The sequence below is a fragment of the Pelodiscus sinensis genome, chromosome 23, assembly GCF_052426305.1.
Source record: "Pelodiscus sinensis isolate ZL-2025 chromosome 23, ASM5242630v1, whole genome shotgun sequence".
In the NCBI taxonomy this organism is placed as follows: Eukaryota; Metazoa; Chordata; order Testudines; family Trionychidae; genus Pelodiscus; species Pelodiscus sinensis.
The window spans coordinates 571,104-598,980 of NC_143074.1; the positions used below are offsets into that span (position 1 = coordinate 571,104).

Here is a 27,877-nt window from a genome sequence, read left to right on the forward strand (position 1 = left end):
CAAGGCATGGGGAGGGGGAGGGCACACAGAATCGTGTGCTACAGGCTCCTCCCACCCACATTTCAACAAGTGCAGAGCTGCCTGGCTGAACAAAAAAAAAATGTATCATTCAGCTGTGCTGACTTTGCAGCTGGATGTGGCCTCTTTGAGTCCTAGTCCCAGCTGTGTTTCCTTTCTGTGTGCTGGGAGCCACTCTGTTTCCTGTACAGCAGTGAGTACCCACCGTAGGGCAGAACAAGAGGGCTGAGTGGAAGAAAGGTAGTTGGAAAAGAAGGGGGTAAGTTGGGGAGATGGAGAAGGGATAGGGAAGAGAAGGGAATAGGAGAATGGGGGGAGAACGGAATAGGAAAATGGGGGAGGGGTGGAGAGCAGGAGTACAGCATGCAGCATCCCCTCGGCAGAAGCTGCAATTGGGGCTGTCACATTCAAGCAGACCCATCAAACCCTCACCTGATATACCCCCACATCCCCTGCACCTGGACCACTCTGATGAGCTCCCCAATAGGGAGGTAAGTGACTAGTTGGCTACCCAATAAACAAATGGAACCTTGTAATGTGCTGGGCTGAGCCTGCCTTCCCACCAACTCTTGGAGCACCTGATTCAGAGGGACAGGCCCCGGTGTCTTATGGTGGGATGCAGCCTCACTGTAGAATGCCTGTCAGGTGGGGGGCTTCAGGCTAATCTTCCCACCTCACTGCAAGCAGCACTCTGTGCTCCCTACTGGGAGAGTCCACATTTATTTACTGACAAATAAAATATGCAGAGTTTTAAAATATTTTACTCAGAATTTTTAATATTTGTGGTACAGAAATAAGTGCAATCTTATACACAGAATCACCGAGTTAGTGAAGCTATTTGTCTTGACAATTCTCTGTACTAGTGAGCTCTACAGGTTACATGCTATATTAGGGATGTTAAATTTCGATTAATTAACTATCAAATAGTCCCTGCGGGGGCACTTGTGCACTTCAAAGTGGAAGCGTCCGCGTGGAGCTTGGGGTCAGCAGGGGACTCCATGCTGGCCTCGGGCTCCACGTAGTATTCCAACTTTGAAATGTACACAAGCTCCAGCAAGGACTGTTGTACATTTCAAAGTTGGCTGCTGCTGTGCCCGTGCCCCTCCCCACGGAGATGGAGCTGGGGGGAACCGGCTTTTAAGCTGGCCCCCTCCAGCATCCTCTCCTCTTCCCCCCCTTACTGCCTCTTTGTAATAGAGGCAGCAAGGGAAGAAGTGACTAGTCGATAAGCTTTTGCTTATCGGACAGTCCATTAGTCACTTACATCCCTATGCTACATATAGAAATATTTTCTTTGATCCACTTCAGGCATATCATTTTAGCTGAGGGCCCTCCTTGTCTTGTCCTATTAAGGACACTGTGTTGATGTTTCCCTGCTTTGCAGGTATACAAGCCAGAACATGCTGTACTGATAGAGAATGGCTAAAGTTGCATGATCTATATCCCAGTGTCTAGACAGGCTGATCTATTATACTGATGAGAATACAGCTTTAGTGCCTGTCCACTTATTCTGATGTGCTGGGGTGTAGGAGTCTGCCAAGAGCTTTAATTAAATTAAACAGCACACGACTGCATCTGGAAGTGAGGCTCAAAGAGAGTTCCAGCAATGAGTACCTCCCTCTCTCTTGGGAGAACTACAGACAGCTTCATGAATTACAGCTCATAAATGTAATTCATGGCACCTTGTCAGCCAAATGACAGCAGTTGTTCCTTAGAAGCTGAAGGCACCAGTGGTAGTAGTTTGGGCCACTCAGGGTCCCTGACACACTAGGATTACTGTTTTCCTTTTCCCAGTTCCTGCCATCCCTGCACTCCTCACTTTCACCTTTCCTTCCCTGCTCCCATGTTTCCTTTCTGTTAGCAGAGGGATAAAAATAGCCCAACAAATTCTGCTGGAGCACTTAGAAACCCATATCTCCCTATTCCCTCAAGCTCTCTTCCCTGTTCCCCACATGTTTGGTTTTCACCGCTCCCATTAGATATCATGCCTACACTTAAGAATGGAAGCTCTTTGGAGCAGGAACTTTGCCATCTAACTTTGAAGGTGCTGAGCACCCTCCAGTGCTGGATAAGTAACCTGTGCAAAAGATATTTTCTTTAGGCTGCTGCATAGTGGGCATTACAGGTCAGTGAACATGTAGGGAGACAGCTTCTTGAGAACAGATCTAAATTGGTTTAAACAGGGGAACAGATGAAAAACAGGCCAGAAAATAAAGCAAAATTATAATATAATAAAGCTCTCAAGACTGGTATGTGTATAGATCCTGTGATTTCTAAAGATCATTTGTTTTGATTAAATAAGCAAGACTCAAGCTGCATGTGTCACTGCTCCTCTCTTACCACTGCTTGGTGATGTCGAATATCATCACTACTCCATTGCAGTTTTTGTACACATCAAGAAACTCCGCATCCAGAGCCATCTCTGACTCTGCCTGGGAACAGAAGGGCACACAAACTGTAAATACTTCAGCTGTTACAGCTTCAGACTCGTAAGAGAAACAATCAGAATAATGAAAAGTCACAAGTTTCCAAGGGGAGCATTTCAACAAAAAGGAGCAACACTAGATTTTACATCACTTGAAGAAGGCTTCTCAAATAGTTCACTGTGTATACTGCCTGAGGAAACAAGAGCTGAAAGCTGCCAGCGTTCTGTGAAAAGCCAAGTATTTGATTAGAGAAAGCAAGAGGATTTTAGCACTTGCAATCTCATTCTTCTCTCCAGCCCATCAGTTCAGATCCCCTCCTAACCAGCAGAATCCATAGACAACTACAGGATACAACAGGCAAAACATACTTTTAGAAAAGCAACTCCCTTTCTTTCTTCCTTTCCAAATCGAAATGTTTGCTGTGTTGTATACTGCTGATAATAAGGGAGTGTCTTCTGCTGCATCTCCCTCCCCTCTATAGTGATACCAGCATTGTCTAGCAGTACTATTGATAAAAAAAATCAATACTGTACTGCATTTTACTACTTTAGACTGCCAAATTCAGTATTTGCGGAGGGCCCCAGTCTTAACTGTGAATTTGCAGAGTCCCATTACAATATCATACCCGTAGCATGCTACATTTTAATGTGAAATTACCCTCCACTCTAATAGCTCAGCAGCTGTATGATTTACTTTCATACATAACTTCACACTGGGAAAACGAGCTTAGAACTTATCACTGGGCATTTCATGGGGAAAGCACCTGAATCAGAGGGTGTCTCTCTACTTATATGCAAGCAGGGAAGTCACTAGACTGGGAAAGAATTAATCCACTCTGTACACCAACCACACTGGCTCACTAATTTCAATAGAATGGTTTCAGAGAATAAAGATGGATACTGCAGGGCACATCACATGACCAAGAGGAACAAAGGACTTCAAGGGAGTAAGTGAACAGAGACTTCAAACCATCCTTCCCTGAAAGAGGAACACAACAGGATTTTTATGAAAGATGATTTGTAGGTGCATCTGAGGTCAAAATGCAGTCTTGGGAGGAAGGCATTACATGTTCTATCTTTGTTCTACAGCAAAAACTTTGCGTGTACAGCATACATCTTGTGCACAACAGCAATGCTGCTGTCAAGAGGGCACAGGCTCCCTACAGTTTGCTCCCATTGTAATATTTGGCAATAGTTCTCCCCTTTTCACCTGAGGATTCAAAATGCTTTAAAAAAGATGAGTGATCATTATCCCCACTGAAAAGATGACCAGCTAAGGTATCACATTAAGTGATCTGCCTTAGATCATGGAAAGGAACCTCTCGGTCTCCCTATTCTAGTTCTACATCCCTTTTGTCACCATAACTCAACAGCTACAATGCTGCACAGTGAACAGTGGAGGAATTTCACTCCAAAAGGGAGGGTAGAAACTATGCCAGGATTGCTACAGTGGATCATTCTCACTGCAATGAAGTGGAAGAAAAAAAAATGCTGGGGAAGCCTAGAACCTCAATCTAGGAGCATATTGTAGCAGATGCATCTGCTCGATCACCCTGAATGCAGACATGAGCGCGAACTACATCAGAACTTTTACACAAGAGATTGGCAGCTGACAACATGCAATCACTTAACAAGAACAAGGAGACATATTTGCATCTCAAATGTGGCTCACCTCTTGAGGGTCGTTCTCCAATTTCAAGCCATCTCCACGTTTTTTGCATTTTCCTTAGAAAGGAGAGAACAATGGAAGAAAAGCACTCAATGAGGTAGAGCATTCTCCAGTTGACCTTGGTGTCACCCATGGGAGCCCTTTCCCTCCCCCAGAGATTTGTGGATTTGCAGACAGCCACAACTAAGAACTGAATTCTACAATGACAGGTAAGAAGCGATCAACCCTAGTCACTCTGGCTGGTGGAATGGTCCTTAAGAGAGTTAGGGTCAACACAGCTATGTAGCTCATGGGTGTGAAAAATCCATCCCCCCAGCTATGCAGTTAAGTCAACCTAATCCTCAGTGTAAACAACACTAAATTGAGGGGAGAGTTCCCCTTTGATGTAGCTCCCACCTCTTAGGGAGGTGGGCTGACAACAATGACAGAAAAACCCTTCCCATTGCTATAATGAGTTTCTACACTATAGATACCAGAGGTGCACCAACACACTCTCCGTAGACTATGCATGCTTGATGGTGATTTCCCAGAGGCAGTTTTGTCCTTGGACAGGACACAATATTTGCATCCTACATTTAAAGCAGACCCACTTATTTCTATAAGTGGGGAGTCAGCAGGCTTTGAGGAAAAAAACCCATCAAGTCTGTTGAACATGAAGAAAAGCCTACTGTAGCCCTTCCTGGCAAGCAACCAGAAATAAGTGAAAGATCAAGGCCTAGGGCCTGCTCTTTGTTTAAAAAAAAAGAGCAGCTGTGACTGTTCCACCTTTTGTTCCTGCTAGCACTGGAGAAGCACAGTGCAAGACCTGACAACTGAATTGCACAATATAGCCAAATGCAAAAAGGCAAATATTTCAGTATGCAACCTTCCCAGGAGAGACTATAAGTGCTGAGTGTTGTTATATAAACCTGAAGCAAACAACATATGAATGTTTTAAATGTGGTTTTAGATAATTCATTGGTGCTTTGGTTTGGTTTGTAAGTAAGTGACTGTAGCAACCAAAATGATTAAGGGCAAATGAAACAGACTCTGAGGAAAGACAAAAAAGCTAAAGCTGTGGAACATGCCTAAAGGATGATTGTGGTAGGGGGAGGAGGGAAGGAGAAACATCCCACAGGCATGTGAAGGGAAGGCAGGAGAGAGACAGCACAGAGGGAATCTTATGACAATTTCTAAGAAGCCCCAATCCAAAGATCTGAACACATGACCACACTCTAGAAGCATACATAGCCAATTTAAGCTAAAGGCAGGAAAAGCTTAACAACAATGCCTGATCTACACTAGAGAATTAGATCAACACAGGGACAGTCCCTCAGTGACGGACTGTGGTGGGTGGCTGCAGTAGAGAGTCCTGCTGAGGCAGGGTATGGGCGGGGAGTTGCTGTGGTGAGCCCTGCAGAGATGGGGAAGGCCGGCAGTGGTGAGCCCTGTGGCAGGGCTAACAGCCCCCCACACTGCCCCATTAAAGGTAGTGAAACCCCTCTAGGTGAGGACACCCATCACCAACAGAAGGAGGGTAGCATGGACATGAAAAACTACAGTAATTACTGTGATGGCTATATATCAACCTAAGTTGGTTGATTTAATTCTGTAATATAGAAATGGCCTAAGATCTACAGGGCTATGGAATCATCTCAAGAGAAGGGAAAACCCAGCACTCAAGTCACTGAAGTAGACAAAAAAACTAGAAAATGTACTGCCAAAACCCAGTCTTGCAGGACACTGATCAAAGGCTAATTTAGATGAGCCAACATTTCTCTTATTAGGAAAGTCACAAAAGTTAGAGAGTACTGCTAAAATACAATTTTTGCATACAAAAATCCCTCAGCATCTTTCTGTCTTGGATAACATACAAATATCCTTAAATGCACCCCTTTTCACATGCTCAATATTCCCTAAAAAAAGCTGTTAAAACTGCTGCCCATATCCTCAAAGGAATGTGATCATTAAGGATTGTCTATACATGGGCACTATTGCAAAATTAACCAATGTGTGAATTTAAAGTAGAAAAGCTATTCTACACTTGCCCCCAACTAGGGTTGCCAGGTATTTAGTACTGAACCGGACAATCCGGTATTTTTGCCTCCTGTCCAGTTAAAAAAAAAAAAAAAAAAAAAAAAATCAGAAAATACCGGATACCTAAAATGCCCAGTATTTTCTGATTTTTTTCCCGGCCAGCAGGCGAAAATCCTGGGAAAATACCAGGTTCCGCAGGGGAGCTGCCTGGCCCGGCGCAGGGAGGCAAGATGGCAAGGTGGCCACCGGCAGCCTGTTAGGACCAAAAAGCCTCAAAAGCAAAGCGTTTCTTAAAGGGATTGTGTGGGGTTTTTTTTGGCTTAGCAACTCTCAGGGTCCTTTTTTTTTTTTGGTTCAGGTATTTTTTCAGAAACCATCTGGCAACCCTACTCCCAATATGGACAAGCTTACTCTACACTATAACTGCTTTTGCATAGTTGAACTTAACCTATTCTAGATATTTTTCTGTGTAGAAAAGTCCTTACAAGAATTCACAGAAACCAGAAAATACTGTTAAAAAGCTGCTTCACACATCTTAACTCTGCCCCCCAAAGGGATGGCATTACCTTGCTACATTGTTCTTTTGAGTGCACAGAACATATGCCTCAACTACAGGAATCAAAAGGCATGGAATCCCATTATGCATTGTTAGTATCTTTATGTGCAGCTCAAAACAAAGAAGCAGGTTTATGTACCTAATGTGACTCAAAAGCAGTTAGCTCCCATATCAAAGCTGCTATGCAGACCACATTAAGGGTCTCATTTGGCACTGCGAGGCATACTAACGCTGAAAATGCTCTTGCTATTCATTTCTTTTGATTGAAAAAAAAAAACCTCTTAGAGCTCCACAGCAAGGAAATCAAATGCTTTTATAACTATTTTATTCTCAGTATTTAATCCACCTGAAAAAATACAGGAAAAAAGTTTGTAAAATACTCTTTTTTGGCACATGGGCATGAAACAAATAGGGACAACACAAAATGTGTTTAATCATCTATTTGTTAAGGACAAAATAGAGAAATTATCCAATAAATGCTCTCCTCAGAGGATTTAACCACTTGGTAGTGCTTCTCCTGTGAAATAAGAGCAAAGGACGTCCGCAATTAAGGAATTCTTTCATGAAATAGCCTGGTTCATCATAAGCTCCTCGGCAGGTTTACTAGAAAATATTAATCTATAAGTGTTTACACTCAAAATGGCACTCAACAAGCAATCCTAACATTATTAAAAAAAAAAACCCAACAAATGGTCTGGTAGCACTTTGTAGACTAACAAAACATGTAGATGGGTATCATGAGCTTTCATGGACACAGCCCACTTCTTCAGATAACCGGAGTTATGAGTAGGGGATTTGAAAACTTGAAATAAATAGGAGAAGGGAAAGAGGGGGAGGGGGAAAGAGAATAATGCTCTGTCTCCTACCCCCCTTCCTGTTTTTTCTTTAAGTATCTGGAGAATGGGTGCTAAACCTAAGCAGATAAAGATCAAAGTCAATAGATAGACTGCTAAGACAGGAAGGATGCCACTCAGAAAACTGTTAGCACCCTCATTGATAGAGTCCCCACCAACCTAAATCAAGAGTGAGTCCATTAGCATATGAACTGAATTTGTGTATGTAATGTAATTCCAAGCTTTCTCTGTGAATTTGGCTTGAGGAGCTGGCTTGTGACAAGACCGCCACTTGCAGATCTGTCAGATTGTGGTTAGAAAAACAGAAATGTTCTCCAACGGGTTTCTGAGTATTCCCTTTACATATATCCGATTTCTAGTAACTACTGAAATAAAAATTTCTGTTGCTATTGTCTGGTCACAAATGGGTTAAGTTGAAACTGTAATGGAGCGAGGGTCCACAGAACCACAGGGTTGGAAGAGACCTCAGGAGGTCTTCAAGCCCAAACCCTTGTTAAAAGCAGGACCAATCCAACTAAATCATCCCAGCCAGGGCTTTGTCAAGCTAAGACTTAAAAAACCTCTAGGAATGGAGATTGCACCATCTGATTAAGCAACCCATTCCAGTGCTTCACTAACTCTTCTAGTAAAATAATTTTTCCTAATATCCAACCTAGACCTCCCACACTGCAACCTGAGACCTCATTGTGTCATCCTTCACCACTGAGAACAGCCTCTTTCCCTCCTCTTTGGAATCCCCCTTCAGGTAGTTGAAGGCTGCTATTAAATTCTCCCCACACTCTTCTGTAGACTAAACAAGCCCAAATCCCTCAGCCTCTCATAGGTCATATGCTCCAGCTCCCTAATCATTTTTTATTTGTTCCTGTCCCATAATCATTTTTGTTGCTGGACTCTCTCCAGTGTGTCCACATGCTTTCTTTAATAGGGACCCAGATGGGAAGTAATTCTTCAGATGTGACCTTACCAGTGCCAAATAAAGGGAAATAATCACTTCCCTAGATCTGCTGGCAATGCTCTAACTAATGCACCGCAATATGCTGTTAGCCTTCTTGGCTACAAGGGCGCGCTGTTAAGTCATATCAAGCTTCTCAGCCACTGTAATCCCCAGGTCCTTTTCTGCAGAACTGCTGCTTTAGCCAGTCGGACCCCATCCTGTAGCAGTGCTTGGGATTCTTCCATCTCAAGTGCAGGACTCTACACTTGTCCTTGTTGAACCTCATTAGATTTCTTTTGGTCCAATCCTACAATTTCTCTGTCCCTTCCCTCCAACATATCTACTTTTCCGCCTAGCTTAGTGTAATCCGCAAACTTGCTGAGGATGCAATCCATCCCTTCATCCTGGTCATTAATAATGTTGTCGAACAAAACTAGCCCCTGAACCAAACCTTGGGGCACTCTGCTTGATACCAACTGCCAACCAGACATCAAGCCATTGATCACTACTAGGGCTGTTGAGCAATTTAAAAAAATAATCACGATTAATCACGCGATTAAAAAATGTAATTGCAATTAATCGTGCTGTTAAACAATAAGAAGACTCCAGTTGACCCAGGGCTCCGAGTTGCACTGCCCCTTTGAAGCACCACCACAGCATTTCAAAGGGGCAGCGACACAAGAGTCCAGGATCAGCTATGCGGCACTGAGTCCCCAGCTGACCCCAGCTCCATGCAGCTCTACCCTTTTGAAACGCCGCCCTGGCATTTCAAAGGGGCAGCACCATGGGAGCCTGGAATCAGCTGTAATCCCCAGCTGATCCCAGGCTCTGCTCTCATTGCCTCTTTGAAATGCAGCCCCAGCATTTCAAAAGGGGAAGCGCTGCAGGGAGCCTGGGGTCAGCTGGGGATTCCAGCTGATCCCAGGCTCCCACTGCGCTGCCCCTTTGAAAAGCCCTACCAGCATTTCAAAGGGGCAACATCACAGCAATGCCTGTGATAAATGCGTTTAAAAAAATTAATGCGTTAATTGTGCTCTGCATTAATTGCAGGCGTTAAAGCACATTAATTGACAGCCCCAATCGTCGGGCTCAATGGGTAGTGATCTAGCCAACTTTCTACCCACCTTACACTCTAGTTCACTCATCTTGTTATTTAGACTTCTAGCATTTGTATATAAGCACTTTAAAAATTTGTCATTATTTAGCTATCTGCCATTGCATGATGTAATTGAATGGAACTCTTCATTTGGCTCTTTCATCAGATCTTATCCAGATTTTATCATCTTCCATTTTCTCCTCTTTACTAGAACAGAGAATCTCTATTAATAGACCCTCCCTTAAGGGATGTCTGACTGATCCATGTGCTCCTCTACACCGGTTGGCTTTCCCCCAGCCCTTCATTTAAAAACTGCTCTACAACTTTTTTCATTTTAAGTGCCAGCAATCTGGTTTCCTTTTGGTTTACGTGGTTTCCTGTACAGGCAGTCCCCGACTTACGCGGATCCGACTTATGTCGGATCCGCACTTACGAACGGGGCTCTCTCGCCCTGGAGCTCGCAGGCAGCGGTCCGCCACCTCGACCTCCGGGGCGAGAAAAGCTGCTCCCGGTGCCCCTGGTCTGCTGGGGACCATCTCCAGCAGACCAGGGGCACCGGGAGCAAAGCCGCAGCCGCGGCGGGGTCCCGTGCCTCTGAGGCTTTGCCAGAGCAAAGCCTCAGAAGCGCGGCACCCCGCTGCCGCTGCAGCTTTGCTCCCCGTGTCCCTGGTCTGCTGGGGAGGGGGGGAGCTATTGTGCCCTCCCCTCCCCCAGCAGACCAGGCTTTTGTTGTGGACCCTGGGGCAGAGCAGCTGGGGCGCTGCCAGTTGGTCCCGCAGTGCCGCTCTGGGCACTACTGGCCCAATCCGGCAGCACCCCAGCTGTTCTGCCCCAGGTGTCCTGATTCAGCCGCTGCTGGTCAGTTTTAGCAGCGGCTGAATCAGGACGCCTGGGGCAGAGCAGCTGGGGTGCTGCCGGATTGGTCCAGTAGCGCCGAGGAGCGGTGCTACTGGAGCAACCCAGCAGCAACCCAGCTGCTCTGCCCCAGGCATCCCCAAGTCAGCCGCTGCTGAAACTGACCAGCGCTGACTACAGGAAGCCCGAGGCAGAGTTGCTCTGCCCCGGGCTTCCTGGAATCAGCCGCTGATCAGTTTCAGCAGCGGCTGACTTGGGGACGCTTGGGGTTCTTAAGTTGAATCTGTATGTAAGTCAGAACTGGCGGTCAGTTTCAGCAGTGTCTGAATCTGGACGCCAGTTCCGACTTACATACAGATTCAACTTAAGAACAAACCTACAGTCCCTATCTTGTACGTAACCCGGGAACTGCCTGTATAGAACCTCCATTTCCCAAAAGTCTCCTCAGTTCCTAATATATCTAAACCTTTCTATACTGCACCATCCTCTCATCCACACACTGAAACCCTGCAGTTCTGCCTGTCTACCTGGCCCTGTGCGTGGAACTGGAAGCATTTCAGAGAACGCTACTATGAAGGTCCTGGATTTCAGTCTCTTATCTAGCAGCCTAAATTTGGCCTCCAAGACCTCTCTCCTGTCCTTTCCTATGTCACTGGTACTCACATGTACCATGATCACCAGCTCCTTCCCAGCACTACACAAGTCTATCTAGATGTCTCAAGAGAGCCACAACCTTTGTGCCAAGCAGGTAAGTTGAAACAAATTGAGACCTGATCCTACCATTACCATAAAAGGGATGACTTAGGAAGTAGTAATGAATGGCAAGAGATACAAAATAGGTGATTATAACTTTAAGCATCTGGAATCAAGCAGCTGCTTTGCATTCAGATTCTGTAAAAGCTTTCTAGTTTGCATCAGTTATACAACTCAGTCCAAAGCTGATACATGAGTCAGGACTGCACAGGGTGTGGTAGGCAAAACACTGCTTAATGAAATGAAGATACAGCAAATTCTCTCTGCTACCAGAGATTCCTACTCTTTAACCTCAGAAAAAGAATTATGAAGTGCCATTTCTTGGGATGCCATTTAGCAAAACTTCCAGACTCTTCTATAGCCGTGTAATACCTTTTATTTGATATGAAGTGCTGCCAGGGTATCAACAAGACCAAATTTGAACAGTGTATCCACTTGTGCATCTATTTGGTTAAGTTACCACCAATTTACCATGAAGTGCTTAATATTTTTGCATCTGACCGGGTGAGATGTATTAGTATGTTAGGACAAGTCTACACTAGACCTGGAAGGTTAGCTTAAGGTATGCAGCTCTAGCTATGTAGAATATGTAGCTGGAGTTGGCTTACCTTAAGCCAAGATTAGTGGCGTTCCCACAGCGGAAGGCTGACGGAAGCAAACACTCCTGTTGGCTTCCCTTACTCCTCGCAACTGTGAGGAGTACTGGCGCTGGCTAGAGCTGCCCTCAGCATTTGATTTACGGGTTTTAGCTAGACCTGCTAAGTCTAACATCAGAAGGTTGACCTCTGGAGCAGCAAGTGAAGACACGCCCTTTTCTTCTTGAAAGCAGGGATTTTTCCAGTGTTGGGGGTGCAATTTATAATTTTAGGTTGAAATCAATACCACATTCAGAGTGTAAACGTTGGCGGCATTTTCAAAGGCAGCCTTGTAAATGCAGCACACTGCACGACTGTTAAACATGCACATTACACTGGACTTTCTAGGAGAGGGTAAAGCAAGGATCAGCTCCTATATGCAGCACTGGAGGCTTTGCTAAAAAAGGGCTACAGTGTAGACTAGTGTGTCTCACCCACAGCATCACGGAAGAAGAATTTTTGGCCTGAGCACACAGGAAGAAAAATTAAATGAGATCACGTTAAAGCATGAAACAGTGAGATATGAATAATTACTTAAACATACCTTAAGGGAAAAAAAGAAACTAACCATTATCACAGAATTGCACTACTGTGAGGAGTTTGGTTGCAATATACGGCAATAACTAGGCCCATTAATCTGTAACTACATAAAAAACTTGGGTTTATTTATTCCATTTATTTATAGGATTCTATAAATTGACATTTTCACCCACTGGGAATGGAGATAAAGAGGACAATACATTTAAATTTCAGGCACACTCCATGCTCAGAAGTCAATGTGAGTGAATTGGAATCAACTTCTGCAAATACCAGTTTGCCTAGCCTTTTTTGCCACGAGGATGACAAGTCTTTAAAGCTTAAAGTCCAGCTCTGCTCTGAAAAGAAACAAAATTAAATTCAAACTAACAGCCAAAGTGCACAGCAAAGAAAAGCTGTTGGGGGAAAAAAGTGCAAAAGGACACCAGAAAATGCTGAACAAAATGCCTGATGGAATGTTTTACATGGTCCCAAGATGCAGTGCTCTTTGTTCCATGGTCCCAACACCTAGTAACAGATGGTGTTGCCAGGCACTGTTAGATTCATACCCATAGTGCATTGCTCCCGCTGTCGATGAGGAAAATCCCAATGTGAACACGAACCATCGACAGAGTGGGCAAGTGAGAACACATATTAGTGACTTTGCCGTTGTCGATTTCTATGTGTCGACATTTATTTTCCTCAACAAAATTTGGCAATGTAGACATACCTTTAGATTAGTGCACAGAAAATGCAATCATTTAAGTGGATCTAAATCACGCATTAAAAAAACATTTTCCACAGTGGAGCTATCATTTAAAAAAATATATTCCTTTAAAAATACAGTTCAGTGATTATTATTAGAAAAAGAATGAACTAGTGACCTAAAAAGGGAAAGGAAATGAAGTTTACCAAGCACAGTAGGAACCAAATCGTTTGGTCCATCATTGAATGAATGAAGATTACTTGGGGAGAAATTCAGGCTTCTTGCAACTTCTTCTAAATTTTTTTATTCCCCTGGAGTGAAAATGGCAAATCTGAGCTTTGGTAATAAGGGTGAATTCCCAGACCTCACAAGTTACTTCAGGAAATTAACATAAAATATTTCTACCAAAGGAAAGAAAAGCAAAGTTTCTATATTTTACATAAATTCTTCTAAATTAAGTTTCAAAAGGATCTAAGTAGCATTAGAAAGGAAACAAGAAGTCTTTACCTTTGTCAACTACATCCCAGACTTCAACCTTTACGATATCATCAGTGGCTAGAAATTGAATGAAAACACAAAATTTTAGAAAGGAGGATTTGGGGAGAAAAGAAAAACAGAGTATCTAAGTGCAAATAAAAAGCCTTAAAAATCCCACAGCATCCCCTCTCTGATGTACTTCAAATGCCATTCTCTAAGGAACTCCTTGAAAATCCCTGGTGACAGAAGTGACACTTGGACAATTTTTTTTAATTAAGTTGCAAATTTGGAACATTTCTTCAGGAGACCTTCAAAACCCCACTTGGATTCTTTTCTGTACCATACAGAGAGCTGCCACATTCTTCTTTAAGACTACAAGCTAATTAAATTCTGAGAACAAAAACTGGTTTGTAACAAAAACAAAATACAGGTCTATGTAGCACTTTAAAGACTAACAAGATGGTTTATTAGATGATGGTTTGTAACAAGTATCTGTGGTACAAAACTTCAGGAAAGGTATTCTAAGTGAGATCAACTTTACTAACATTTTAAAATCCTCATACAAATGCACCAAACAGGAATTGAAAATAAAACAATAAAACATAAAACAAGTCACACACAAGGTCTGTTATTGTGCAAGCTTCAAGTCACATTATCTATTCTTCTGACAAAATAAGCTTTTACTCTGGAAAGCACAACAAACCCAACAGGTATAAAAGAATAAGATTTATGAACTAAGTTCCAGTTGTAGAAATTTTATCACTGATGATGCATGAGCCAGAAACAGCTCAGCTTTGTTGTGCAGGAAAAGCAGTTAGCTAGATTTTTACTCAGTCTGAGTAACGGATATGATGCCATATTGAACACAGACACTGACTATATACCTTAGTTAGAGAGCTGCTTTTCAGAATAGTGCCACACTAGGGACTAAAACAACAATTTGTACTGGCAATCCCTATAGGCCCACAGCAATTGAGCCAAGATGGAGCAATTGAGCAAAGAGGCTCAAGGAAAAAAACATTTCCCTAACACACTGAGATAGAATTTCAACCTCTCTCATCTTAATCACTAAATAGTAGCAACAGTAACCTAATTCCAGTATGCAGTAGGGATGTAAATCCCCTTTTCATTAAACTTAACGTTTAACTAATTAATTAACGGGTTAACTGATCAAATGGAGTTGGATGAGAACTGGGGGCCATTCCAGCCCAGCTGCTTCAGACCCGGAGCTAGGCTGCCACCTCCCAGCACATACGAGCCTCACATGGGGCTGAAAGCAACAGCAAGGATGTGGGAGGTGGGGATGCTGGCTCCCAGTCCATGAGGGCTTGCAGGCTGGGCATCACCACCCTGCTGTGGGTGGAAAGGAATCGGCAGTCCCCCCTCCCCACCACCACCGCCAGCCCCCTTCTACCTCACAAGGCTGACAACTCCTAGTCTGGCAAGGAGTTCCACTGGTTGACTACACGCTGTGTGAAGAACTTTCTTTTATTAGTTTTAAACCTGCTACCCATTAATTTCATTTGGTGTCCTCTAGTTCTTCTATTATGGGAACTAATACAGAACTTTTCTTTATTCGCCATCTCCACACCACTCATGATTTTATAGACCTCTATCATATCCCCCCTCAGTCTCCTCTTTTCTAAACTGAAAAGTCCGAGTCGTTTTAACCTCTCTTCATATGGGACCCCTTCCAACCCCCTAATCATTTTAGTTGCCCTTTTCTGAACCCTTTCCAAGGCCAAAATATCTTTTTTGAGGTGAGACCACATCTGTACACAGTATTCAAGATGTGGGCGTACCATAGTTTTATACAGGGGCAGTAAGATATTCTGGGTCTTATTTTCTATCCCTTTCTTAATAATTCCTAGCATCTTATTTGCCTTTTTGACGGCCGCTGCACACTGTGTGGAAGTTTTCAGAGAACTGTCCACGATAACTCCAAGATCTCTTTCCTGATTTGTCGTAGCCAAATTAGCCCCCATCATACTGTAGGTATAGTTGGGGTTATTTTTCCGGATGTACATTACTTTACACTTATCCACATTAAATTTCATTTGCCATTTTGTTGCCCAATCACTCAGTTTGGTGAGATCTTTTTGGAGTCCCTCACAGTCCACTTTTGTCTTGACTATCCTAAACAGTTTGGTATCATCCCTCCCAGTGGCCAGACACCATCCAGCACCCTGTCCCTGGCCAGACCCCCACCAGCACCCATGCCTTGCCCCCTGGCCCAACCCCCACTAGCACCCAGGCCGCAGGCCAGACACTCACCAGGACCCTGTTGCTGCTCCCTGGCCAGACTCCCACCAGCAACCTACTCTTTTCCCCTCCCTCCTGGCCAGACACCTACCCCCAGCTTGCTATTTTCCCCCAGATTTTGAAGCCCCATCTCTATTCCACTTACTGGAAACCCTGTCCCGCACACTGGTTCCCTCATTTTTGGCCCCACCTCAGAGTGTAGAGGGGCCCACAAAATCTACTAACCCTGGAACCCCAAAAGTGTTAATCTGGCCTGAGGCCTTGAACTTCAGTCCTAGCTACCCCCTCCCCCCCCATGGGCTGCAGTGCCAAGGGAGTGAGGTATCTCAGTTGGGGTCACATCAGTGAGGCTTGGGGTTTTTTGGAGGGGTTGTTTTTTTTGCATCTCACTTGTGACTGATTTTTCTGTGGGTCAGTGGCCCCTGACCCAAAGCAGGTTCCCCGCCCCTCTCATAAATAAAGACAACGGAGAAACCTTTTGTGTTGGACATAATATTTTATTAAAAAATGAAGCCTGGCCAACTAGCCCCCTATCTGGCCGCAGCATCATAACACTCCTGCACCTCCCACAGACCCCAACCCTGAACCCATCACCTGAACCCTGTGCCCCTCATACATCCCAACCCAAACTCCTAGACCCCCAGCTCCACAAGCCTGCAGCTTGCTCAGCACACCAACCCTCCATCTGACCCCAACACTCTCTAGCCTAGAGCCCTCTGCCTGAGCCAGCATCCCCTTCTCCACGTTCTCCTGCATCCAAATTCCCTCCCAGAGCCTGCACCTCTTACCCCTCCACACATTCAAATCCATCATTCTCACCCAGAGCCCACACCTCCTGTCTCAACCCAGTGAGAGCGAGTAAGGGCTGGGGACAACAAATTATGGAGAGAAGGGGAATGGAGAGAGTGGGGCCTCAAGGAAGGGGTGGGATCTTGGGGAAAGGATGGGATAGATCTTGGGTGTAAAAGGGTTGGAGACCACAGATTTAGATTATCCCTGACAGGTGTCTGCCTAACCTGCTCTTAAATATCTCCAGTGATGGAGATTCTACAACCCGCCTAGGCAATTTATTCCAGTATTTAACCACCCTGGCAGTTAGGAAGATTTTCTTAATGTCCAACCTAAACTTCCTTTGCTGCAATTTGTACTGTCATCAGAGGCCAAGTAGAACAATTTTCCTCCCTCCTTGTAACACCCTTTTAGATACTTGAAAACCACTATTATGTCCACCCTCAGTCTTCTCTTTTCTAAACTAAACAAGCCCAGTTCTTTCAGTCTTCCCTCGCAGGTCATGGTTTCTAGATCTTTAATCATTTTTATTGCTCTTCTCTGGGCCTTCTCCAATTTCTCCACATCTTTCTTGAAACGTAGTGCCCAGAACTGAACACAATACTCCAATTGAGGACTAATCAACACAGAGTAGAGCGGAAGAATGACTTCTTATGTCTTGCTGATAACACTCCCAGTAATGCATCTCAGAATTGTGCTTGCTTTTTTGCTACAGTGTCACACTGTTGACTCATTTTTTACTTGTAGTCCACTATGATCCCTAAATCTCTTTCAGCAGTACTCCTTCCTAGAAAGTCGCTTCCCATTCTGTGTGTGTGAAACTGATTGTTCCTGCCTAAGTGGAGTACTTTGCATTTCTCCTTATTAAACTTCATTGTTTACCTCAGACCATTCTCTAGTTTGTCCATATCACTTTGAATTCTGACCCTATCCTCCAAAGCACTTGTACTCCCTCCCAGCTTGGTTTCACCTGCAAACTTAATAATCATACTCTCTATGCCATTTTCTAAATCAGAGGTAGGCAATAATTTTTTACCAGGAGTAACTTCAGAAATGTAAGCCACCCCAGGCCACCCCGGAAGGGGTGGGGCCAGGACACTTCCATGCTTACCCACCAACGGACCATGATTGGCCTGGGGGTGGAGGAACGCGCAGTCTTTTCCCCCATCCCCACCCTGAAAGAACTGCCAGCTATTCTAAACACCTGGCAGTTCCCTCTAGGTACCCATGCCCCTGGCAATGGGAAGAGACTTCATGTGCTTCCCCTTGGGGATGGGGGAGCGTGCAAAGGTCAATCAGGGACTGGGGAGGAGGAGCACATGAAATCTCTCCCTCTCCCCCACTGCCCTGCAAGGGAGCACCGCACTTAAGAGTCAATCACCATTTGAGCAGCAGCTGGCTGTTGACTAAGTACTGAGCCCCTCGCAGAATGGGAGATTTCATGGGCTCCCTCTGCCCTCAAGCCATGATTGGCCTGGGGCGGGGGGAGAGCATGAAGTTGTTACATAAAAGCGTCCACCTGAGCTATTACTTGAATTTATACATGGATTTTCTGGAATACACTAAACTGTAAGGTCCTGCCAACACATGACTTCAACTGACAAAAACCTCCTGCTGGCTGCTGGGGTGGGGGGCAGTTGTCTTCTAAATCACTTCATTACTGATGACTTGAAAATGATTCTCTGAAGCTTTGTAATTGTTTCAGCTGCATTGCCTTTTAAACTCTGCAACTCATTGTAATCTTTGTAAAACCTTACAACTTTGTAACTCTCAGCAACTTTGCTTTGTAAGTTCAGAAACCTACTGTAAGCTTGGTGATTGAGCCTTGCAACATGACTGAGTGAGAGTGAGAGTAAAACTATTGTGTTTGGGATTAGAAATTGCAAGCTAGGTGATGAGTCATCAGACCAATCAGGGAAACACTGCTGCTCTGCTGGATCAAGGGAAGTCTGGGCATGCTCCCAGGTGAGGGATGTGGATGAGTCACAGGGGTTGTACAGTGGCAATAAAGAAGAGAGCACATGGCAGAAGCTCCCTTTCTGCAACCAGAAGCTCTCTTTCTTTTCTGATCAGCTCCCCAGCCATGATCAGCAGACAGGCCCTCCAGAATCTACATGTCTTGGCTCCTTCTGCAATCCATATGCCTGTGTGAGTGCCTGAGGGCAGGAATGAATGTGTGTGAATGAATGAAGGTGTGTGTTTGTGTGTGTGAGAGATAGCTGGTTCCCCTTTAGTTTAAACCTTTAGTGGCAGCTCTATCATCTTTAGTTTAACCATATAGTGGAGTGTTAATTCCTCAATCAATAAATCCATACTAGTGTAACCTGGGTGGTATCCAGTAGGAATTTTTGGGTAATAGATGTCTCCCCCCACTCTGCCAGAAGCACATGGCACTTCTAAACATCGCATGCTCCTTGGAGGGCAGGAGCAAGGTGGGAGGAGACTTCACACACTCCCCCTCACCCCAGGCCTTAATTGGCCTGGAGGCGGGAGGAACGGCAGGGCCTCTGCAGGCCAGATCAACTTGCTTGGTGGGCTGGATCCAGTCTGTGCAGGCCCTTGTGCCCACCCCAATATAAATCATTGATGAAGACATTGAACAGAACCGGTCCCAAAACAGACCTCTGTGGAACCCCACTTGTGCCCTTCCAAAATAAACCATTAATAACGACTCTCTGAGAATGGTTGTCCAGTCAGTTATACACCCACCTTATAGTAGCCCCTTCTAGGCTGCATTTCAGTAATTTATCAATAAGGTCACATGAGACCATGTCAAACGCCTTACTAAAGTCTAGGTTTCCCACATCCACTGCTTCTCTCTTATCCACAAGTTTTGATATCCTATCAAAGAAAGCTATCAGATTGGATTAACATGATTTGTTCTTTACAAATCCATGCTGGCTGTTACCTACCACCTTATTATCTTCCAGATGTTTGCAGATGGATTCCTTAATTACTTGCCACATTATATTCCCTGGCACGGTAGTTAAACTGACTGGTCTGTAGAATCCTGGGTTGTTCTTATTTTCCTTTTGATAGATGAGGGCACTATATTTGCCCTTTTCCAGTATTCTGGAATCTCTCCCAACTTCCATGATTTTTCAAAGATGATAGCTAAAGTCCCAGATACCTCTTCCATTAGCTCCTTGAGTATTCTAGGATGCATTTCATCTGGCCCTTGCAACTTGCACACATCTAACTTTTCTAAATAATGTTTAACTTCTAAACCTACCCCATTTCCACGTGCATTCTCTATGTTAGGCATCCCATCACCATCCATCTTCTTGATGAAAACCGATACAAAGAAACCATTAAGCACCTGTGCCACTTACTCTAAAACTAACTGCTATTAAACTACGAAGACAAATTAGACTAAACTATTTACAACTATACACTAGAGATGTTAAAATGTGGGTATTTAATTGAGGAACGATAGAACTTTTATCAACTACTCAATTAGTTGACGGGCAGCCCGGCTCAATTACGGCTCGTGTCTGGTACAGGAACAAATCCTGCTGCAGCTCTGCAATTTAGAAGGCAGTAGGCCGTGAAGCAGCCCCTGCTTGTGACTGGGTCACAGGAACAGCTTCTGTCCACCTGTCATCTCTGACAGAGGCAGCATGGGAGAAGAAACAGGCAGCACCGTGGAATGGTGGGGGAACGGGCGTTTAAGCTGGCTCCCCTCAATACTGGCTCTTGCTTCCACACACCCTGATACAGAGGCAGCAAGGGGAAGGAATGCAAGTCGTTGACTACTCTTTTACATCCCTACTATATACAATGGAACAAGAAAAGCACTAGTCTGCTTGCAAAGTAAGAGATAAGCAGAGGAAGCTCCAGCTACCGTCACTGACGTAAGAAAGAACTGAAGAGAAGGAGGGTCAACAGCACCTTTTATGGGCAGCCATTTTGGCACCACTCCAGGAGGTGCTGAGGCTGACCCTACAGCAAGCTGCTAGGGGAAAACTTTTCTGGCTACTGTGCACGTGTGTATGCATACCCGATTGGAATGCACTTGAACAAACACTCGAAGAACTAGCAGAAACCTGTCAGAGGGAGTGTTCACTTTTGAGGAAAACCACTTTACCCGTGTCACAGAAAAGAAACAAAGAGAAGAAAGGAAAGACAACACTCATGCAGCAATCACAGCCGAACCTTGTCTTCCGACACAACGAGCTCCAGGATCAGACTCCTCAGATTCCTAGGGACCCATGAAAAATAAAACCTGTGAAAGAATCATCGACCTGCAGGGATCACCAATGACTGAATTTAACCAACTATAACTAAGACTACAATTTAGCCATGAGCATCTTTAGTGGAAGTCATGGACAGGTCACAGGAAATAAACAAAAATTCACATGACCTGTCCATAACTTGCACTAAAAATGCCTGTGATTAAACCTAGGCTGAGTGTGAGCAGAAGAGGAAGATCAGGACTGCATACTGGGGGAGCGCAGCACAGGCACAGACCAGGTGAGTAGCTGGGGGTGGGAGCGCGCAGGCGCCCAGAGCCAGCAGCAACAACTGTTGGGGGCCTCAGGGACCAGAGCTGTACTGGAGACTGGGGACCAAAGCTGCTCCAACTGACTGCCTGAAAACTGCTGCAAATGCTTATTGGATAGCTGACACGCTAGTCGACTAGTCACTCCCACCCCCTCTTGCTGCATAAGAACATAAGAACGGCCGTACTGGGTCAGACCAAAGGTCCATCTAGCCCAGTATCCTGTCTGCCGACAGTGGCCAGCACCAGGTGCCCCAGAGAGGGTGGACCGAAGACAATGATCAAGCGATTTGTCTCCTGCCATCCCTCTCCAGCCTCTGACAGACAGAGGCCAAGGACACCATTTTATCCCCTGGCTAATAGCCTTTTATGGACCTAACCTCCATGAAATTATCTAGCTTCTCTTTAAACTCTATTATAGTCCTAGCCTTCAAAGCCTCCTCTGGCATGGAGTTCCACAGGTTGACTACACGCTGTGTGAAGAAGAACTTTCTTTTATTAGTTTTAAACCTGCTACCCATTAATTTCATTTGGTGTCCTCTAGTTCTTCTATTTAGGGAACTAATAAATAATTTTTCTTTATCGGCCCTCTCCACACCACTCATGATTTTATAGACCTCTATCATATCCCCCCTCAGTCTCCTCTTTTCTAAACTGATAAGTCCCAGTCGCTTTAACCTCTCCTCATATGGGACCCGTTCCAAACCCCTAATCATTTTAGTTGCCATAGTTTTATACAGGGGCAGTAAGATATTCTGGGTCTTATTTTCTATCCCTTTCTTAATAATTCCTAGCATCCTATTTGCCTTTTTGACCGCCGCTGCACACTGTGTGGAAGTTTTCAGAGAACTGTCCACAATAACTCCAAGATCTCTTTCCTGATTTGTCGTAGCCAAATTAGCCCCCATCATACTGTACGTATAGTTGGGGTTATTTTTCCGGATGTGCATTACTTTACACTTATCCACATTAAATTTCATTTGCCATTTTGTTGCCCAATCACTCAGTTTGGTGAGATCTTCTTGGAGTCCCTCACAGTCTGCTTCTGTCTTGACTATCCTAAACAGTTTTGTATCATCTGCAAACTTTACTACATCACTGCTTACCCCTTTCTCCAGATCATTTATGAATAAGTTGAAAAGGATTGGTCCCAGGACTGACCCTTGGGGTACACCACTAGCTACCCCTCTCCAATCTGAAAATTTACCATTTATTCCTACCCTTTGTTACCTGTCTTTTAACCAGTTCTCAATCCAAGAAAGGACCTTCCCTCTTATCCCATGGCCATGTAATTTACACAAGAGCCTTTGGTGAGGGACCTTGTCAAAGGCTTTCTGAAAATCCAAGTATACTATATCTACTGGATCCCCCCTGTCTGCATGTTTGTTAACCCCTTCAAAGAACTCTAACAGATTAGTAAGACAGGATTTCCCTTTACAGAAACCATGTTGACTTTTTCCAATAAATTATGTTGTTCTACATGCTTCACAATTTTATTCTTTACTATTGTTTCGACTAATTTGCCCGGTACTGAAGTTAGACTTACCGGTCTGTAATTGCCAGGATCGCCTCTAGAGCCCTTTTTAAATATTGGTGTCACGTTGGCTACCTTCCAGTCATTAGGTACGGAAGCCGATTTAAAGGATAGGTTACAAACCACAGATAATAGCTCAGCAATTTCCCATTTTAGTTCTTTTAGAACCCTTGGATGAATGCCATCCGGTCCCGGAGATTTGTTAACATTAAGTTTTTCTATTTGTTCCAAAACCTCCTCTAATGACACTTCAATCCGGGACAGTTCCTCAGATTCATCACCCACAAAGGACAGTGCAGATTCAGGAATCTCCCCAACGTCCTCAGCCGTGAAGACTGAAGCAAAGAAATCATTTAGTTTCTCCGCAATGGCTTTATCATCCTTGACTGCTCCTTTTATAGCTCGATCATCTAGGGGACCCACAGGTTTTTTAGCAGGCTTCCTGCTTCTAATGTACTTAAAAAACATTTTGTTATTTCTTTTTGAGTTTTTGGCTAGCTGTTCCTCAAAATCATGTTTTGCTTTTCTTATTACATTTTTACACTTGATTTGACAGTGTTTATGTTCCTTTCTATTTATCTCACTAGGATTGGACTTCCACTTCTTAAAAGATACCTTTTTGTCCCTCACTGCTTCTTTTACATGGTGGTTAAGCCACGGTGACTCTTTTTTAGGTCTCTTGCTATGTTTTTTAATTTGGGGTATACATTTAAGTTGGGCCTCTATTATGGTGTCTTTAAAAAGTTTCCATGCAGCTTTCAGGGATTTGGCTCTAGTCACTGTGCCTTTTAATTTCTGTTTAACTAACCTCCTCATTTTTGCGTAATTCCCCTTTTTGAAATTAAATGCCAGGGTACTGGACTGCTGAGGTGTTCTTCCCACCACAGGAACGTTGAATGTTATTATATTATGGTCACTATTCCCAAGCGGTATGGTAACGGTTATATCCTGGACCTGATCCTGCACTCCACTCAGGACTAAATCGAGAATTGCCTCTCCTCTTGTGGGTTCCTGCACTAGCTGCTCCAAGAAGCAGTCATTTAAGCCATTGAGAAATTTTATCTCCGCTTCTCTTCCTGAGGTGACATGTATCCAGTCAATATGGGGGTAATTAAAATCCCCCATTATTATAGAGTTGTAGTGTGAAAGATGCAGTGTGTGTGTGTGGGGGGGGATGCTTCAAAGAGGCAGAACTGTGTGAAGCCAGGGGCCAGACCCTGGGCTCCATACAGCACTGATAATTGTAACACTGCATGCAGCCCAGGGCCAGCTGGGGACTCTCCCACTGACCCTGGGCTCCCTGTGGTGCTGCCACTTTGAAACGCTGCAGGGAGCCCTGAGCCAGCAGGTGACTGCTTGAACCCTCAGACTGTTGCTATACTTCAAAGGCGAAGGTGCCCTTATCAACTAATCAAATAGCCAATGCAAATTGCATCAACTACTCTATTAGCCGATTCATCTAAATTTAACAACCCTAACCCTAAGTATGACTTTCAATCTAGGAAACCATGCACTTCTGGTTTAGCACAGGGGTGGAACCTTTTTTGGTTCAAGGACTACTGACCTACAGAAAAATTAGTCAGGGGCCACACACAAGTGAGAAGCAAAAACAAACAAACAAAAAAAACCTTTACTGACACTTCCCTCACTCACCAGCACCTAGGGAGGCCCAGATGAGCAGATTATGTCTGCTCAAGCCCCGCAGTAGGAAGGGGGGGGCTGGAATGCCACTGTGGGCTCTCCAATGCTGAGGAGGATGGACGACCCTGAACCTCAGGGGCTGGGGGCAACATCCAGGTCTTGGGCTTTATGTTCCCCACCCCTGGTTTAGCTAATAAATGTAAAAATCCTGTAAAAAGAATAACTGGTACAAATATTTTTTTTAATTATTGCTTTCCTAATACATTTATTTGAACTTAGGGTTAGCCAGAGATCAGATGCAAAGCCTAGCTTTGCAAAGCAATTCCTGCTCTGCATTCAATTTTCCAGCTTGACTGACTGACAGGCACAAGGTGATCAAGTGACTTGTCCAAAGTCAAAGTGCCCTAGGCCTCACTGGACTGAAAACCATTACATTCTGAGTTTTTGTTTCAGACACACAGTCTTTTGTTTCTATCACAAGACATGTCTAAAGTCATGCATTCATGAAGCCAGATTTTGCGACCCTTAATCATACTGAGTAGTATCTTACTCCACGAGTAGTACCACTAAAATCAACGTGGCTACTTGCAGAGTACTACTCACTGGGCAAAGGCTTACCTTGCCCACGTTTAGCTTTCCTCACTGTTTGCCCCTGCCAGAGCCTTCCCCTATTGCTGGAGTTCTCATCTGCAACAGGGAAAGGCTCCAGCAGCGGGAAGCTGGCAGAGCGTCTCTTTGCAGTAGGGAAAGGTTTCATCAGCAGGAAGGCAAAGGGACATTACACAGATAAAAGCAGCAGTGTAGACAAGAAGGCAAGCTTGGGCGAGTAGAGAGCTGTTTAGGGTACATATTCAGGTATATACCAACATGCTTCACACTTGTCTGTACTCTATTCACCTAAGCCATGTCTCTACATTGCTATTTAAAACCTGTGCCGTGGGCTTACCCAAGTACACATCCTACACTCCCCCAAAAAGAATCATGCAGTGTAGACATAGCCTGTGAATAAAGCAAAGAAAGGGATGTTTATCATGTGTTAGTGAAGGCATAACTTATAGAACCTCTTAATTTGAGAGACGTGATGAAAAGAACCCATCTTGACAGAAAGCCAGGGTGAATTCACAAAACTGACCATTATAAATAAAAGTTACCTTTTGCATTTGCACATCAGTTTGTTCAGTTTGCAATCAGACAGTGGATACAGAACACTTTTGGGCCATTTATACAAAAGACAATTTAAGTATAAATACTGCACTTTTTAACAAGGAAGTAGAGCCACATTTGTAAAGGCATTTAGGCACCTAAATATGCAGACAGAAACCTAATGAGATTTTCAGAAGTGCCTAAACAGATTGTGGTTATTCTACACCAGTGTTTCGAGTACCCACAGGGGTACCTGAGAGAAGTCTGGGAGATACATCAACACAACTGAAACTTGGAGAAAACTGAATTTTTGCTTTAAGTTTTACAGTGTTTTATTATTTTTGTACTTTTTACACCCAAAAATTTCATCGCCCGCCTGGCTACGATTAAGTTGTTTAAACAAATGTGTTGCAGTGGTAGAAAAAAAATGGTGTGTGTCTGACAACAGTTGGTACTGGGGGTATTTTTTTTTAAGGGGGTACTTTATTAAAAAAAGGTTGAGAAACACTGTTATACACAGCACACCGTACAATGGCACGAGTGTGCTGATGCAGCCACACCATTGTAAGGTGTATTGTGTGGCCATGGAGAAAGCTCTTCCAGAGACAAAATAAAGCCACCTCCAATTATGGGCAATAGCTTTGTCGGTGGGTGCGTGCATGGCTCCTGCAGACAAAGCGCTGTCCACACAGGCACTTTTTGTTGCCAAAACTTTTGTCATTCAAGGGCTGTTTTTTCAGACCCGTCATCAACAAACATTTAATAATGAAAGTGCCAATGTAGACAGAACCTAAATAAAATCAATAGGAGTTACCCATTAGGTCTTTAGGCACCTAAATACCTTCAGACAGGGACTATGGAACACTTTACTTCCACCACAACCTGATCATTCTCTTCCCCCACCCAGGTGCAGCTCCTCCCCCCAGCAACCTGGCCACTGTGTTGCCTCTTGTTTTCCCATCCCTGAGTGGAATGAATGTTCTTATGTGCACCAATGTGGAGCTGATGTGCAACACATCACCTTCATATTGGTGCACATAACAAAATTCACATGGCAAGAGTTGGGCCAAAGGGTTCTGAGCGTGGAAAGAGGCTCAGGGCTGGGGCAGAGAGTGGGGATGCAGGTCTGTGAGGACACTAGCAGGGAGTGCAGGCTCTAGAGCAGGGTTCAAGGCTGAGACAGAGGGTTAGAGTGCAAGGGGCCTAGACTCAAAATGTAACCTGTCTGCTCCTTTATCATAATGGAGCCAGAAAGAATGAGCAAGTGGTGTTGCAACCTGGCATGTATAGTCAGTGTCACTTGTGTTTAGCCCAGACAAAAAGCGGTAGGGTCACATCCCAGGTGGTTCCCCAGCAATCCCCGGCTCCATAGCCTATGCTATTGAAAAATCTATCCCCATGTCCTTATATTTACCAAAATAACCTTGCAGATACAAAGCAAATGGAGACTGATACAATGCATCTTCCAGTGTCTGCAGACAGATAGCTATACCAGGTACAGAAGCACTAGTTCTAAGCAGCAGGAGAATGAACTTAATACTGATTAGTTTTAGTCCCTAACCCTGAGGTCTGGATACAATTGTGTCAATTTCACACCCCTGCAGAAGGCTCTGGAGACTTTGTAGTGATTCAGAAAAAGACAACACACTGGATTTGCACTGAGCTAGGAGGAACAAAGCACAAATCTGTTTCCAGACACATTTACAGCAGCCAGAAGGCTTGCAGTAGCCAAGATACTTTGCCAGAGAGGAGAAGAGTATGCAGGGAACAGGGCGTGGGGGAAGAGAGAAGCAGCTCCTCTTCTCTTCCAGCAGCTAGAGAGAATAGAGCTTCACTAGCCAGAAACTAAATGCAAGATTAAGCCCTGTAACCAGAGCAGGATCCAGGTACAAACTACAGCAGCATCCTTCCTGCTTCTCTTTAGTTGCAAGATCAGTGAGGTTGGACTTCTCAGATCCTGCCATTGGCACCAAAGAACCCTCCTCTTATTGTGTATATACCTGCTGCTAACAAGGTTATGTCACCTAACAGATACATTAATTGCTCAAAACTCTGCTCAAAATCAACAGTAACCCTTACAGTTAACTTAGAAGACAAAGCTAACTAGTCCAGAAAGAAGAGAAACATTCAGTCCTTTTTGATGGAGTTTTAGAAGCAGTAAGGAGATAATAGCATGGCATCTAGAAGCAAGAGGGAAATGGGCAAGTATTTGGGATACAAATGATCCATGGGAAAATTATATTCATAATTACTTACAAGATTAAATGTTATTTTCCCATGGTAAAAAAGAACAGTTATACTCAACATGTAGTTTTAGTTTTTAAACAGCATTCCTAACTATATCATGAACATTCAAGCAGATGATTAGCTTTTAGGGCCCTGGGTTAACCTTTAGGACACAGAAGACATTTTTAGGGAGCATCCCACATAAACTGCTTCTGAAGACAAGTATCTGAACAATAGTGTTAGATCACAGGTTTAACCCAAACGAAAGATT

The 27,877-nt window shown here is 44.2% G+C and overlaps 1 protein-coding gene across 3 annotated transcripts in view; it reads right to left on the reverse strand.

The window, feature by feature from the left end:
• Window positions 1-27,877, reverse strand: part of RABL6 (RAB, member RAS oncogene family like 6) — a 92,205-nt gene that overhangs the window by 56,795 nt on the left and 7,533 nt on the right. For all 3 annotated transcript variants that reach the window (XM_075905805.2, XM_006117347.3, XM_006117345.3), the window contains exons 3-5: window positions 13,541-13,588; window positions 4,116-4,168; window positions 2,359-2,450 (exon numbers count right to left, since the gene is read on the reverse strand). In XM_075905805.2, coding sequence (XP_075761920.2) covers window positions 2,359-2,450; window positions 4,116-4,168; window positions 13,541-13,588 — 193 coding nt within the window. The remainder of the gene's footprint in view (window positions 1-2,358; window positions 2,451-4,115; window positions 4,169-13,540; window positions 13,589-27,877) is intronic.